The 14,343-nt window shown below is 38.7% G+C and overlaps 2 protein-coding genes across 3 annotated transcripts in view; one reads left to right on the top strand and one right to left on the bottom strand.

Moving 5' to 3' along the window:
• The window catches only part of LOC108034832 (serine/threonine-protein kinase NLK), a 68,616-nt gene extending 61,516 nt beyond the window's left edge, over positions 1-7,100 (top strand). The window contains exons 3-8 of one of the 2 annotated variants that reach the window (XR_001768743.3): positions 263-318; positions 881-1,472; positions 1,611-1,812; positions 1,873-1,966; positions 2,438-2,836; positions 4,265-7,100. Coding sequence is in view for 1 of the 2 variants with exons in the window: in XM_017109944.3 (XP_016965433.1) it covers positions 263-318; positions 881-1,472; positions 1,611-1,812; positions 1,873-1,966; positions 4,265-4,319 (999 nt within the window). In the remaining variant the exon portion in view is untranslated. The remainder of the gene's footprint in view (positions 1-262; positions 319-880; positions 1,473-1,610; positions 1,813-1,872; positions 1,967-2,437; positions 2,837-4,264) is intronic. The other variant, XM_017109944.3, reaches the window with a different exon arrangement.
• A 1,472-nt stretch (positions 7,101-8,572) lies between these two features.
• On the bottom strand, positions 8,573-13,745 carry LOC108034831 (uncharacterized). The gene is made up of 4 exons (XM_050885878.1): positions 13,449-13,745; positions 12,784-12,921; positions 10,592-10,895; positions 8,573-9,678 (listed from the first exon to the last, which is right to left on the bottom strand). The coding sequence occupies exons 2-4, from the start codon at positions 12,918-12,920 to the stop codon at positions 8,869-8,871; spliced, it is 1,251 nt and encodes a 416-aa protein (XP_050741835.1). The 5' UTR covers position 12,921; positions 13,449-13,745; the 3' UTR covers positions 8,573-8,868.
• Positions 13,746-14,343: the final 598 nt, after the last annotated feature.

Raw genomic sequence — 14,343 nt, 5'->3', positions numbered from 1 at the left:
GCCTTGTGCTTTTTCACTTGCGGCATTTAATGTCCCGGCAGCGCGACACTAAACATGCAACTTGATTTTTATTGCAACTCCATAATTTATCACCGACCAACCCCCACGTAATCCCCTCGAAACGAGGTGCAAATGGATGGACGGACTGCATTGTCTAGGGATTTTAGTTTTAACTGCCAGTTCAATGACCATATTTTCAAATTTATTGATCGAATGTGTTTCTGTTTTATTAATGCTTTTTGTATTTTGTTCTTTTTTACAGGTTCTCTCGGCCCTGGACATTCTACAGCCACCGCATTTGGATTTCTTTCAAGAAATGTATCCTTTTACAAACAAAAAGCACAAAGAAACGTTTTACTTTTGCAGCTTAGAGGGTGGAAATTAGGCTAATGCGCAATTCTGTGGTTTTCCAGGAACCAAAAGAATTTTCTTGTTAAATAATTGTGGTTTTACATTTCCTAAATGACGATAAGTAAAGTTATTTTTAATCTCTTAAGCTTGATTAAATTAGCAAGCTATCCTTGGATATTTTTAATAACTCTACAATGAACTTTAAAATTTATTAGAAGAAAAAGTAAACAGGCAAAAAATATTCAATCTAAACATAAACTGCAAATATTTTATTAGTCTTTTCCCGATAGAAACTATAAAATTCGATTTTATAAGTTGCCTGCTTTTCGGCCACGCAATCGAAACTTTTGGTCTAAAAGCAAATGTAACTAATTGAAAAAGTTTTAAACACAAACAAGGCCACAAAAACAAAATGAAGAAGTGATGGGTAGAAGAAAGTTTCAGACTTTTGTTTGTTCCCTTCGCATGACGCTATAAAATTCTATAAAATTGGTTTGCACCTTAACCCCTCTTTTGAATCGACCAATAGCTATGTGATAACGGAGCTGCTGCAATCGGATCTGCACAAGATAATCGTGTCGCCGCAGCACCTGTCCGCCGACCACATCAAGGTGTTCCTTTACCAGATCCTGCGTGGCCTCAAGTATCTGCACTCGGCCCGCATCCTGCATCGCGACATCAAGCCGGGCAACCTGCTGGTCAACTCGAATTGCGTGCTCAAGATCTGTGATTTCGGACTGGCCCGCGTTGAGGAGCCGGATCAGGCCAAGCACATGACCCAGGAGGTGGTCACCCAGTACTACCGGGCCCCGGAGATTCTGATGGGCGCCCGTCACTACTCGTCGGCGGTGGATGTGTGGTCGGTGGGCTGCATTTTCGGCGAGCTCCTCGGCCGCCGCATCCTCTTCCAGGCGCAGAATCCCGTGCAGCAGCTGGAGCTGATCACCGAGCTGCTGGGCACACCGACCATGGAGGACATGCGGCACGCCTGCGAGGGCGCCCGCACCCACATGCTGCGCCGGGCGCCCAAGCCGCCCTCCTTCTCGGTGCTCTACACACTCAGCTCGCATGCCACGCACGAGGCGGTGCACCTGCTCTGCCAGATGCTCGTCTTCGATCCGGTAAGATGACAGCAAGATTTCAACTGAAATGTAGAAGTTTTCAGATACTTGTTTAGGAAGAGATCATTCTTTGTTTAATAGCATTTTCTATCTCCATAGTATATAACTAACTAAAACTAACCCCCATTTCCCAACCAGGACAAGCGCATTTCTGTGACAGATGCCCTGGCGCATCCGTATCTGGACGAGGGTCGCCTGCGCTACCATTCGTGCATGTGCAAATGCTGCTTCACTACCTCGGCCGGAATGCGACAATACACGGCTGACTTCGAGCCCTCCGCCGGCCAGCCCTTCGATGATCTGTGGGAACGCAAGCTCACATCGGTGCAACAGGTCAAGGGTGAGTGCAGAATCATACATAATAATATCCAATCATGACTAATCGATTGGAAACTTGCAGAGGAGATGCACAAGTTCATAGCCGAGCAGCTGCAAACGGGTCGTGTGCCGCTCTGCATCAATCCGCAGAGTGCGGCCTTCAAGAGTTTCGCCAGGTGAGTGGGGAGTTCCCGGCCAGTGCCTCCAACAAGTTTTCCCACCTAAACGAAAGCCCCTTTGAAATTTTCCTCACCTCTGCACGCAGTCCCGTCCAACCTTTTACCCCAAAAAACTCTTTTAAAAATTTAACACTTAGTCAAAATTGTAAACCTTGGTTTATTTCTATACTCCTATGTTACAATTGATTTCCTAATATTTTTTGTTTAAATAATTGACCATGGCTTCCGTGTAATGCTCTCTCTCTCTCTTTATATTTTGAACCTATTCCACTTAATTGTCGTACCTGTCCCAAAAATCCCCACCCACCCCATCTCTATATAACTCTCTACCCCAACGAACTACGATTATAATTTTGTAACCCTTTTTTTAAATGATCTTTTTCGTTTGTTCTTTTATTTTTGTTGTTCAACATGGATATTAATCTTGAAATTTCTATTAAATCGAATCGTTATATTTGCGTTGTTAAGCCAATGAGAATGAGAAAATCTACTACTACTACCACTACCACTACTACCACTACAACTTGCACTGCTGCTCCTGCCGCTGCTCCAATCCGCCGCCGCCTACTGTTGCGCTGACCTATGCCCTCGAGAACCGATCCATATCCAGACCCGGATCGAGATCGTTATCCAGATCAAGATACTAGGCGCGCGAGATCTCCTCTCACTAGAACGAATCGATTTACGATATAAGAACGCAGAAGTCACAAGATACTATCCGAAATCTACCGAATGATTGATGAATGAAAATGATATAATGAAAATGACTATGAAAATGCAAGCACAGCCAAGATAAAGATACAATAATACAGATACAGATACAGAAAATGAGGCCTCGGGGCGGCAACTGTCTCTACTCCTTCTTAGGTCTGTTGATAAAGCGAAAACCTTACTAAATATTTATTTATTTAGTTTATCTCCTTTTTTGTTCATATCTTTTCATCTATTTTCCTACCTAATGCAAATGTGTACAAAACCAAAAAGAAAAAAAAAACGAAAAACAAACAAAAAAAAACCATAAACTTCTTTAGTTTTAACTTTTTCTTTATTATTAACTCTTAATTTTGATTTATAATCTTAATATCATTAATGGGTATTTTTGCGTAACTATTTTTGTGTACATAAATGTTTTCCTAAACCAACCGAAAATACGGCATTATAACCAGAAGCATTATAAAATTGTTTACAAATGTCGCACAGAAAATTGAGAACAAAATTGGCAAGGCAATAATTGGTAAATTGAGGAAAAGGGCGAATAACCAGAGACATTTTCAACTATTTTATAAAGTCAATAAATCGACACAAATTGAACAAAATAAACAATGCATATAACCAGCTCCATAATAAATTTTGTGTTTATGTTTTGTGTTCGCATTCAACTCATATATCTATATATACTATATATTCGTAATCGTGTACAGCATACAGATTTCATCAAGTAAATTAAGCCCATATGCACCCACAGACCATATACATCCCCTCCATGTTCAAACCCTGCAATCATTCCCATAGCAAATGTAATGCACACACATAATAAAAACGGATCTATCAAAAAGGCAATACGGAATACTGAAACTTTTTGTGAATTTGCTATCAAAACGTAAAAAAATATATATATATATTTAACTTATAAAATTATTCAAAAAAAGGGTGCACCAATTTAATAATTCTAAACTTCTAAAAGTTTTATATACATTTTTTTTTAATTGTAAATAACTCGTGCACCAATTCGCAAATCATTTAGCTCAGTCATTGTCCTGCATAAACCTTACAAAAGTCCTGACCTATGCAGGTTTTTAAGCACACAAGCCTCAAAAAATACCATTCATTTGCTTGGACCAATTTAAGTAAATTCAAGCCTGCACCGAAAATCATGCAAAATAATATTTGTACAATTTGCAGTGCAGCTGAGCAGCAGTGACAAAGAAAGAACTGAAGTAGATAAACCGCTTGAACAACTACCACTCAATGACTTTTAATTATTATGATTAACAAACCAAAACTTTTACTTTGTACTTCAAGCCCCTCTCCAACCCGTAAACTCAAAGACTCCTTATGTAGTTCTATTTTGTACATTTTCATTTCACGTTTTGTTTTACGTTTGTTTTAAATGGGAGCTATTTTGGTATTTTGATTGTATTTTGTCTTAAATTAAAGCTTTAAATGTTTTCTATAACCTTTACTTTGTACATGGCATGCAATAACTAGTCTAGATGTTTGACCAAAAAATCCAACTATTGCAATTCGGTATTAAAATTTTTTTATTTTATTATTTTCCCCTCACCTGGAATTTAGTTCGACCGTGGCACATCCTTCGGAGCTGCCGCCCTCGCCTCATCAATGGGAATGACGGCAAAATGAGGCGATTGCTGCCTAAAATCGAAACAAAAGCAACACAGCCAAACGATAGACCCTCGCCGTCGACGAAAAGGAGGAGATGAGTCGACCCCCAGTCCAAATAGAACCCTCAAGAACCCTCGAAAACCCATCCCAACCCAGAGACAACTCAGCCAGGAACAACGATTGAATAATATTTAAGCGCCAAACGGCTTTTAAGTGGGCGTTTGTCTGTTTGAAAGTCAAAGCATTCCACCACCGAAATTAACTAAAAACGAAACAAACAAATATTTAATAATACTATAGACAAACAAATATTGTAACGTAACTCAACTGAAACTAGTCTAAACAACAAAACTGTAGTTAAAGCAGCAGCAGCGACACAAAACCAGCAAGTTTAAAGTGAAGGAAAAATATTACAAAAATTAATGTGAGAGCGGGAGAGAAGGATGTTCTACGCACTAAAAACAAAGCGTAGCTAAAAAATAATCTTAGTTTTTTGGCAACAAAGCAGACGCATTTTGTTGTGCTTGACGCGAATTTGAAGAATTATTCGAAAATTCAAATTAAATGCAAATGCATATGCAAAACAACACTAAAATGTTTTATGTTAAGCTCCTAAGAAATCTATGTATATGTAAATTAATTAGCAACACCCACACACAGACATCGTATTCATTATAAACAAATATGCTTAAATCTTAAATATATCGATATATATATTTAAAATAAAATAGTAACAAAATGCACACAAATCCAAATTTGTTTGCCAAAATTTACCTCAAGCGATAAACCTTTTCATCCACTAAAAGGATAATTTCATTTTCTGTATGCTTACGACAAATATATACAAAACAAAATGATGTGTAGCTACAGCTAAATGTGTACTAAGCGCTAAACAAAAACAAACTTATTTGAAATTATGCAAATATTTTCATTTACACAAAACGTTTGAAGCTTCAATTTTGAAACTGGTTTCTAGATATGTACTCTTAATGCATCTGACCACAAAGAGCGGTCAGCCCTAACTCAATATTAGGAAAACGAAAAAGATAAATATTTGATGAAATTAGTTCAAAGTTTCAACTGTCGACTGAACAAAAATTACAATATAAATTAATATAAAATAAATTAAACGATTTCAACTTAATTTAATTATGACAATTTTCGCTTTGATAATAGTTTGTTAAGCTTTTTAAACATACTTTTCGTAAATGTAAACTAATCAATAAACAAAGGAAAAACCAACAAGTGGACGACGCACTGCCCCCAGTGAATGGTTCGGGCGGATCAAACCCAAGTGGACGGACAGGTAGACCTCTGTGGTCATCTTTGAAGTCCAAGGGCACCGCCCGGACCAATTCGATTTTAGTTGATATGTATATTTTGCTTTTAGTTGATTACCATGTAATATAGTTTAATTTTCGACTAACTACACCTGTGTCTCTCTCAATGCTCATCGCTTTAGGCTATGTGTAGCTAAGGTGCAGGACAGGATCGGTTATAGAGGATCAATTGCTAAGGCCTCGGCTGCCCAGAACATTATATATGTTTAAGACTGAGTTTTCTCATTTGACGACGATTGAATGATTGAAGATATGCAATATAAAATTCACACAATTCTTTTACTCGAAAAGGGTCAAAATTAATTTGATGTAGCCTAAGCACTTAACGAAATTAAATATGTATACCGTATATGTGTATTTTGAATGTCTTTTGTCTTCAATGTTTAGAGCCAAAACAAAGCATGAAAATATTTAATCGACAAAAAAACGACGATGACGAAGTAGAAGAAGCTCTCGAAGAAGTTAAAACTGAAGCTAATCTAGACTTTCCTCTTCTTCAATTCTCTTAACTGTGCTGCTTTCTTATGTATGTAGTTATTAATTATATAGCATTATATATATTAACCGATATATATACATGTATGGATTAGCGTAAAAACAAACGAAACAAAACAAAAAACAAATATGAATTCAAAACTTTCACGGAGATCTCATAGCAAAAACAAAACGAAATGAAAGAAAAGAAAGGCAAAGGAAATGGGTGTGCAAAAAGTAGAATTTCTTTTCACCTTTTGTTTATAACTAAAGTTTTTCTTAACCGTAAATATATAGAGTACCGACTAGAGATTACCGACTACCGACATCCGACATCCGATTCCCCTCATTTGACCAGAGACCGACGCAGAGACACACTCACTCGAATGCAAGTTAAATTGACAACTACTCGAACATCATTATATGTCTAGGCACTTACTCCACATAGAGGTACATATATACACATAGCTACGCGTACGGATAGTTAGTTTTCGGTTCGGTTTAGGCACCGTGTACATAGCATTATCTCCACACACCCCCACCAATAATTAGCCCACATCTCTCTCTAGCTCAGTAAGATGGTTAGCTATGCGGTAATACGAGTACGAGTACGATAAGAAAAGGACATGTACATTACACCACACACATAGCTCGACCCCCGATTGGGGCAGGTCTGAACTAAAGTATAATAGAGTACCACAGATCACACTCGATATATGGTATATGCCTATTTGGGATGTACGAATTAAATGAAGATGAAACCTCCCGTTCGAAATGAGTTCATAAGTTAAGATCAACTGTAACTGTAAACTGCATTAGTATTTGACTTGTAAACCGATTTACGGATCATTCTTAACTATATATATTAGATACGTATTACGCATTAATTTACGTTAACTGAGGATAAAACAAAAAATTGTGTAAACTGTTTGTATAAAAGAAATAAGAACAAAACAAAAAAAGAAGAAAACGAATCAATTTTGTTTCATTTGTCGCATTACTTGACGTGGATCCAACCCAACCCAATGCATTTGCTAACTAGAATTTATAGCTCTATGTAACACAGTGAAGACCCGACAACTAGCACCTACTATATACGATGTATATGTACGGACAATATTTGAGATTAAAACCACACCACACAATCCTTTTAGTAAATGGAAATGCCCATCCCTTGGATGCCACGTATATTTAACCATTCGAATATTAACCAAATGTGTATGGTAATACAACCTACAACATTGGTAAGAATCTATGGGGACATTTTTGAAACTAGAATTGGTCAAGATTGGTAGATTAAATCATAAAAATGATTGCGCTCAGGTTATAAAATGTAAAAATTGAAAACACTCCTATATATACGAGATAATTCTGTATTTCGCATACCGTAAAGATAACCACATAAATGTATGTTTAACAAGTTTAACAAAAGGCTGTTTGTAGAAATTGTGACACAGTTTTTTAACCCGAACCCGAGACCACACTACTAACCCATGATTAACCGACTCGATGTGTAAATGCAGTTGAAGAATGAACCTTAAAGTAAATATAGTTGCTTACACTTGCCGAAAATATGCGGCTGCTTCTTGCACTTCGAGAACACTGTGTAAATACTAAAGAGAATGATAAATATATACTAATCGTCGCACATAAATTTAGAGAAAACTTTGTGATTGCTTCTCATTGATGATAATGACATACTGTTTCGTAGAGGAATCTAAAGGCAAATATTTTTTCTTATAAACATGTAAAAACACTTGATACGCTAACCGACAAAAGAGGGGCGAACGCTAATGTAGGTCACACCAAAACGTAGTTAACAAACACGATATAAGGCTATATAAAACACCTATAACCACTGAGAATCGACGGCAGATGCTTAACCCAAAATACGATAAACGAGTATATGTGTACGGAATTTGCTAAATGTTGTAAAAAGTATATTACGATTATAATTGTAGCACTCGAAACGGAACCTCTCCGCTCATGTAGAAATCCTCATCCAGTAAAAGCACGCAACAAAGTTCCCTAATACTAAACACACTCGATTTGGTTTCCTCGACCCGCAAGCTAAATTAAACATAAACTGTTTAAATGTATATATGTAATGTATTAACCACATTAACCGGATACTAACTGAAACTGAACACTTACTTGTGTAACTCACATGGAATCGTTAAGACACACTAACCATTGTATTAACTAAACTAAACCACACTAAATAAACCCGCATTAGACTTACTAAATATTATTATAACGTAACTGAAAAAAAAAACGAAAGAATATGGAAGACAAAACCGTAAAAATGCTTTCAACTAAATAAAGTTCTTTGGAATTACAATGCAAAAAAAAAACAAAAGATACGAAAAACAAATGGTATTTTTAATGGGTGGTGGTTAATTATTATTATATCCCTTTCTTTCCCAAAAAAGAGACAATTTCACAGTTGAGCTTAAATCAGCTTTCGTATATTCAATATAGAAAAGTCTTCAATTGTATGGCTTAACTCCTTCAAACTTCAAAACGTACCCGAATCCAGGGGTAATATCAAATTTTGGACTGGCTTATTCATCTATAAAGGGGGAGCTGCTTCAGCTCTGCGGGGACTTATACAATATATTGGTTGCTGCTTCAGTCTTAGACAATGTAATGAAATGCCTTCTTATATGTACGATTCTTTCGAAAATAATGGGAACTTGTTCACTTGAAATGGAAATTAAATCGGTGCTCAAATACTGGTAACTAATTCTTGTTGCCGTAGATACTGTAGCTCTTCTCCACGAAGATCTGGATGGAACGCTTGACGTTCTGCTTGTGCGGCTCGGGCAGCTGCTCCAGCTTGGGCAGGATCTTCATCAGGAAGCGGAAGTCGGGCGATAGGTTTATGTTCGTCTCGATGTCCTGGGAATTCATTTTCTCCTCCAAGATCTCGGTCTTCAGGGTCTTGGCACTCGGAATTGGAAGTGGCATGGGGATGGGCGAAGGCACTGGACTTGGCGTGGGCGTCAGCTTCACAAAATTAGTCGGATTCTTCTTGGGCGGCAGTGTTATATGTGGCCTGGCATTGCTGACCACCGGCTTGGATTTCACCACCACTGGAGTGGGCTTGATCTGCTTTTGTTCCTTGTCCTGTATGCGGTTCAGTATCTCCGGCAGCAGCTTCTCCAAATGCTGGGTGAGATTGGCCTGCGGCTTGTCGGTCATGATCATCAGCTTCTTGCCCGCTGCCTCTTTGTCCTGCTCCACCACCACGAACATCTTGCGCTTCTTGGCCTGCCCATTGATCTCCGGTACGTGGCCCTTGGTCTCATCTGGCTTTTCGGTGATCAGGTACAGCTTCCTCTTCTTGGTCTGGCCGTTCTCCAAGCGGTTGAGTCCATTCTGCGAATCCTCTAAGGCGGATAGTGGCAGCGAGGCCTCATAGTCTGAGTTTATGGACTGGACGTCGCTGGAGGCCGAGGAGCTGATGGAGTGGGAGCGCTGCGGCATGGTCACAATGCTGGTCATGGCCTTCTTGGCCTGGTGATTCTTCTCCATGTGTCTGGCGGGGCTCTGCAAGAAGAGTAGGTTTATTAGGTGTGACTAAATAGGATTAATGATTATTAAGTAAATGCATAGATCAATTGTAACAAGTGTTGTTTTCCTATTTAAATTAATGTAAAACATTGAAATAAAATAAGTTTATTGTTTAATTTATAAGGGCACGAAACGAGATGGTTAAAAATAGTTTTAAAAAGTATAAAAAATAAACCTAATATAAATAAATCAAGCCGAAAACAATAAACTCATTTTTTAATTTAAAAGTAGATAAGGTTATGATGATTGGGTGGACGGGCAATGACTCTTTTGCATTAATTCAAGGAACTTTAAAATTAAATGTATTAATTATGATAAATGGTTCATTAAGTGGTTTACGAACGAAATTTAATCAGAATATTGAACTACCATAAATAGTAAAATCATTTACTTTCTATATTTAATATGGTCAAGTTGAAATTTTATTAAAAAAAAAAATCTATCAATTTGAAAGAATTAAATATTTTGTAAGATAGCTTTGAATATTTCCTAGGAAAAGTTCCTCCTTTCTTAATTTATAAATTTTTGGATATTTTAGTAGTCATTTTTCAAAGGAAGACTAAAGTTCTCATCTTTCTTTAATTGCATGCTAGTTAAAACTTCATAATTTTTTAATAAAGTGAATATCTTAATGGATAAATATTCTACCAGCTGGATTACTAGTTAAAACTGAAATATAAATAAGGATATTTACTTTTTTTATCTTGCATAATTCGTAATATATAATAATTTCTAGAGACTTCAACATTTTGTTTGGCAAATATGGATATATTTAACCAGAAGTCCAAAGTTCCCTTCTTGTAAGCTTGCATTCCTTCCTAGGGTTAATGAATGTCGAATTACCAACCCCTGTGAAAGCTGGCCTTTTGTTTTCCCTTTGTGCACTCACCTCCACGAGTTCAATGGTGGTGTTGGCCGCCGCCGTCTTGACCACGCCGCTCCCTGCTCCTTGTCCCGCTCCTGTTCCTGCCGCTGCCCCTGCCCCGCCTCCAGATAGGGGGGTTCCTCCATTACTAGGCAGGGCTGCTGCCTTGGCGGACGAGGACTTGCGCAGCGGCGTCATCTTGATGCGGGTCTTGGCCATCTCCTGGCGCTGGCTGAAGTGTCTGAGGCAGATGCGCAGCTTCTGGAGGCCGCCGAGTCGATCTACCAGCTCGTCGCTGACTCCGAAGTGACGCAGCCAGTGGTGGCAGCTGCAACGAGGTAATTGCGAATTCACTACTATTACTAACCGCCGAAAGCTCCAATTAGCGCTCTGTGGGCAGAGCTTTCCACTCAATTTGCGGAGTTATCGCAAAGGCTGGAAAGGGAGATGGAGTGGGGAGACGAGAGAGTCAGTTGCGATCGGCTGCGCGGTTCTTTGTTTAATGATTAAATGGAAAATATGAAACTGCATTGGAGTTGCGTTTTTGTTCTTGTCTTGCGACGCTTTTAAATTAGATCCGACTTTCGCTCTCCACTCTCTCTGCTCCCGCTCCCGCTCTCTCTCCCTCTCTGGGAAAAGTTCTTGAAAAAGTTGTACTTGCAATAAAAAGCTCATGCTATGCTTCTTTTGCGAGTGCAAGCGAGAGGCAGGTCCGCTCTCTCGCTCAGCGGAAGTTTCGCCGGGAATTGTTATTGTTTTGCTGTTGTTGTCGCTCTTGCTTTTGCTGCAGCTTCTGCAGCTGGGCGAAGCAACAACAACTCGCGTTAGTTTGGAGTTCAGGGTGGACCCAATTCGAAGGTAAAGTTATTGTGCCAGGTCAGGAACCCTAACCTTCTTAAGGCTTATCTGGATTGATAGGTTTTGAATGTTAACAAAAAAAAGTGTCAAATTTTGAAACTAAAGAACTTTAATAAATTAAATATAATCTCTTATTATTTTTTGTTACTTACGTTCACATACATATGTATGTATGTAATGTATACCAATTATATAACAACTACTTAACTCTTTATAAAATGATATATTGTTATGAACTTCAGTCAAAATTGATCAACAACTAGAACTGTGAAATTCAGACCTCCCAGTAAACTATTTTACGAAATAGTTATCTCTTTTCTCAAAAAAAAAAAATAGTGTTTTTTGTTCTGTTCGCTTGACGCAACGAAAGGAAATATGAAACTCTTCACTGCGAATTAGATAGTACTATATCACAATAAAACGTGACGAAAGTTGCGTATATTCTTTGAAATAATAATTCTTCTGAAAATAGCAAAGCTTTATACTGCTTTGGTTAATGACTTTGTATTTTTGCTTCAAAGTACAGTTAGAGATTATAGCGCTTAAAGGTAAGAGAAAAGCTTTTCTTGATAATACATAAATAAACGTAATCTGTGAAGTCATGGGAATTTCCGGAAGTTTATTTATTTTGGGGAGGAACAAAGAATTGAACCAAAAAAATAGTCTAAAAACAAAAAAAAATATGACTTGAACTTTTTTCTTTTTTTTTAGGTAAAAGGTAGTCTAAGGTCAAACTCCATGCCTCGAAAAATGGGCATGGGTTCTTAAAATTTTTTTTCCTATTGTTCTTAATTCACTGGTCCACTCTAAACTCCATGGCCAATGCCAAGTTACTTTGGCAGACGGAGTCGTAACTTTGTTTTCGGCGCACCAACTGCACAAGTCGAGGTGAGGAAGCTAGGAAAAATAAAAGAACTTCACGGCCAGCCGAGCAGAGCCCCACGCGCATTTGTGTCTGCATTGCCATGTACAGGAGAGCGCGAGGCTATAAATAAATGGGAGTCTGAATCTGAATCCGAATCTGGGCCCTGCGCCCACCCCGCCCACATCGGCATTATTGCAGTTTCTGCCACCATGGCATTGAAATTTTCCTATGAACATGATGCACTTCTATGCGCGGCGGCCGACGAGAGCGAGGGTTCAACGACCTTTGACTGGCAGTATCGGTATCGGACGGGGGGGAAAGCAGAGGGGGAGGAGGAGGCGCTGAGCTTCGGATTTTGCTGGAATGGCTGGTGAAGAATGCTCATGATTCGCAGTAAGCTCGGGTTCGCATTCGGGTTCGGATCAATGAGAAGCTTTCGATAGGCTGCGGGAAAACAGGTTTGATGGGTTTATTTGGGGGCTAGAACACTCACCGATCGGCGTCGTGCACTGGGAAACGACGCAGCTCGCTGGGCTGCACACCCCGGCAGCCCATGAGGCAGGTCCTGGAGGAGGGTGCCGGAGCACCGGGGTTCAGCGATACGGCCTGGCAGATCCGCAGGCTAGTCATGCTGCCAGGGGAAAGGGATAATATAATATATTATGAAAAATAATATAATAAATATAAGCATATTACAGGTATTCTCACTTATTTTAGGGAATAAAAAGAATGTATATACTCAAATTATGTTACAGCTTAGCTGGTTTTTGCACACCTAGTTTAGTATTTTACTTTTTAAACACAAAACAAACCATCATCAATACTTTAAAGGACTTAATACAAAGATAAAAAATCTAAATCCCGAATTGTAAGATGCATTTTCTTATTGCTGACATCTTATAAATTTCCCTCTGCACTTATTCTAATAAGAAAACAAATCGCAACTTTAGCTCTTTTGAGTTTGAGTAAAAGCTGTCTTCTGCTGCAAGTGCCAAAGCTCCAACAAGATGCACAGGCCCGGCGAAAGCTTTTGGATAACTGGAGCTTGCACTGCGAATCCCGCGTGGTCTTACATTTTACAAAGCGGCATGAAATTAATTATTTGCGAGACCAGTTACCTGCCCTTATCAGAGGTAAATAGGTAAATAATCAACTCACCTGTCACCTGGGTCGTCTCTTCGATGTACCTTCGCACCGCCTGCCTGTAGTGGGTTGAATAACCCTTCTGTTCTTGTTCTTGTTATTCTTATGGTGGGCTTTTCAAGAAAGAAGAGCGCTGGAAGTGAGCTTTCGGTTGCGGGACTTTGATTTGAACTGCCGGCGTTGGAAACGATTGGAACGAAATATAAACACGACGTTGCACTAGGACCTCCCAATCTGCAATTACCGAACTCCGACCACCACTACGTTCTGCATTCTATCTGCGCTACGTCACTCGTGGAGGCCGACTGCCGAAAGCTCCGGCTGCGTCACGCGAAGGCTGCGCAAAGCTCGGTTTGGAGAGCGAGCTTTGCACCCATGCGTGCGAGATCTTCGCCGGCCAAAGCTCCGTCGCAGGCTGAGCTTTCCACCGAGCACAGTAAGCACTCCTTAAAAAGTATCCCTATCTTAGTATCTTTTTAGGATCTTTAATAAAGTAATCTTTTATTACCATGAAAATTTTACTCGCTAGTAATAATTCTTAGCCAAGTCCCAGAATCTATTGAAGAGACGTTTTAAACAGTATAGTTTAATAAAACAAAATGTAAACTTATTTGATAAGGTTTAATAAAATCGATAAGACATTTTAGACAATACAATAATTTTATATAATAATTATAATATTTTGAAATATTTCTGTAAATTTATAAATATTTTATTCGAAATATAAAGTACTTCTATGGAATCGTGATTCCTATTATATTTTTAAAAAAATGTAATAAGTTTCTTCAAACGTACACATTTCCTAACGATTCTTGTAGAGATATCTATAATTAAAGGTCAAACTCATAAGTTCGAGCAACCAATTCAAATCGAATAAACATTTAGCTTGGCTTGGTTTCGAACGTTCTCC

The sequence above is a fragment of the Drosophila biarmipes genome, chromosome 3L (assembly GCF_025231255.1).
Source record: "Drosophila biarmipes strain raj3 chromosome 3L, RU_DBia_V1.1, whole genome shotgun sequence".
Lineage (NCBI taxonomy): Eukaryota > Metazoa > Arthropoda > Insecta > Diptera > Drosophilidae > Drosophila > Drosophila biarmipes.
The sequence above is the reverse complement of the archived record's forward strand: the minus strand, read 5'-3'. Positions and strand labels throughout refer to the sequence as shown.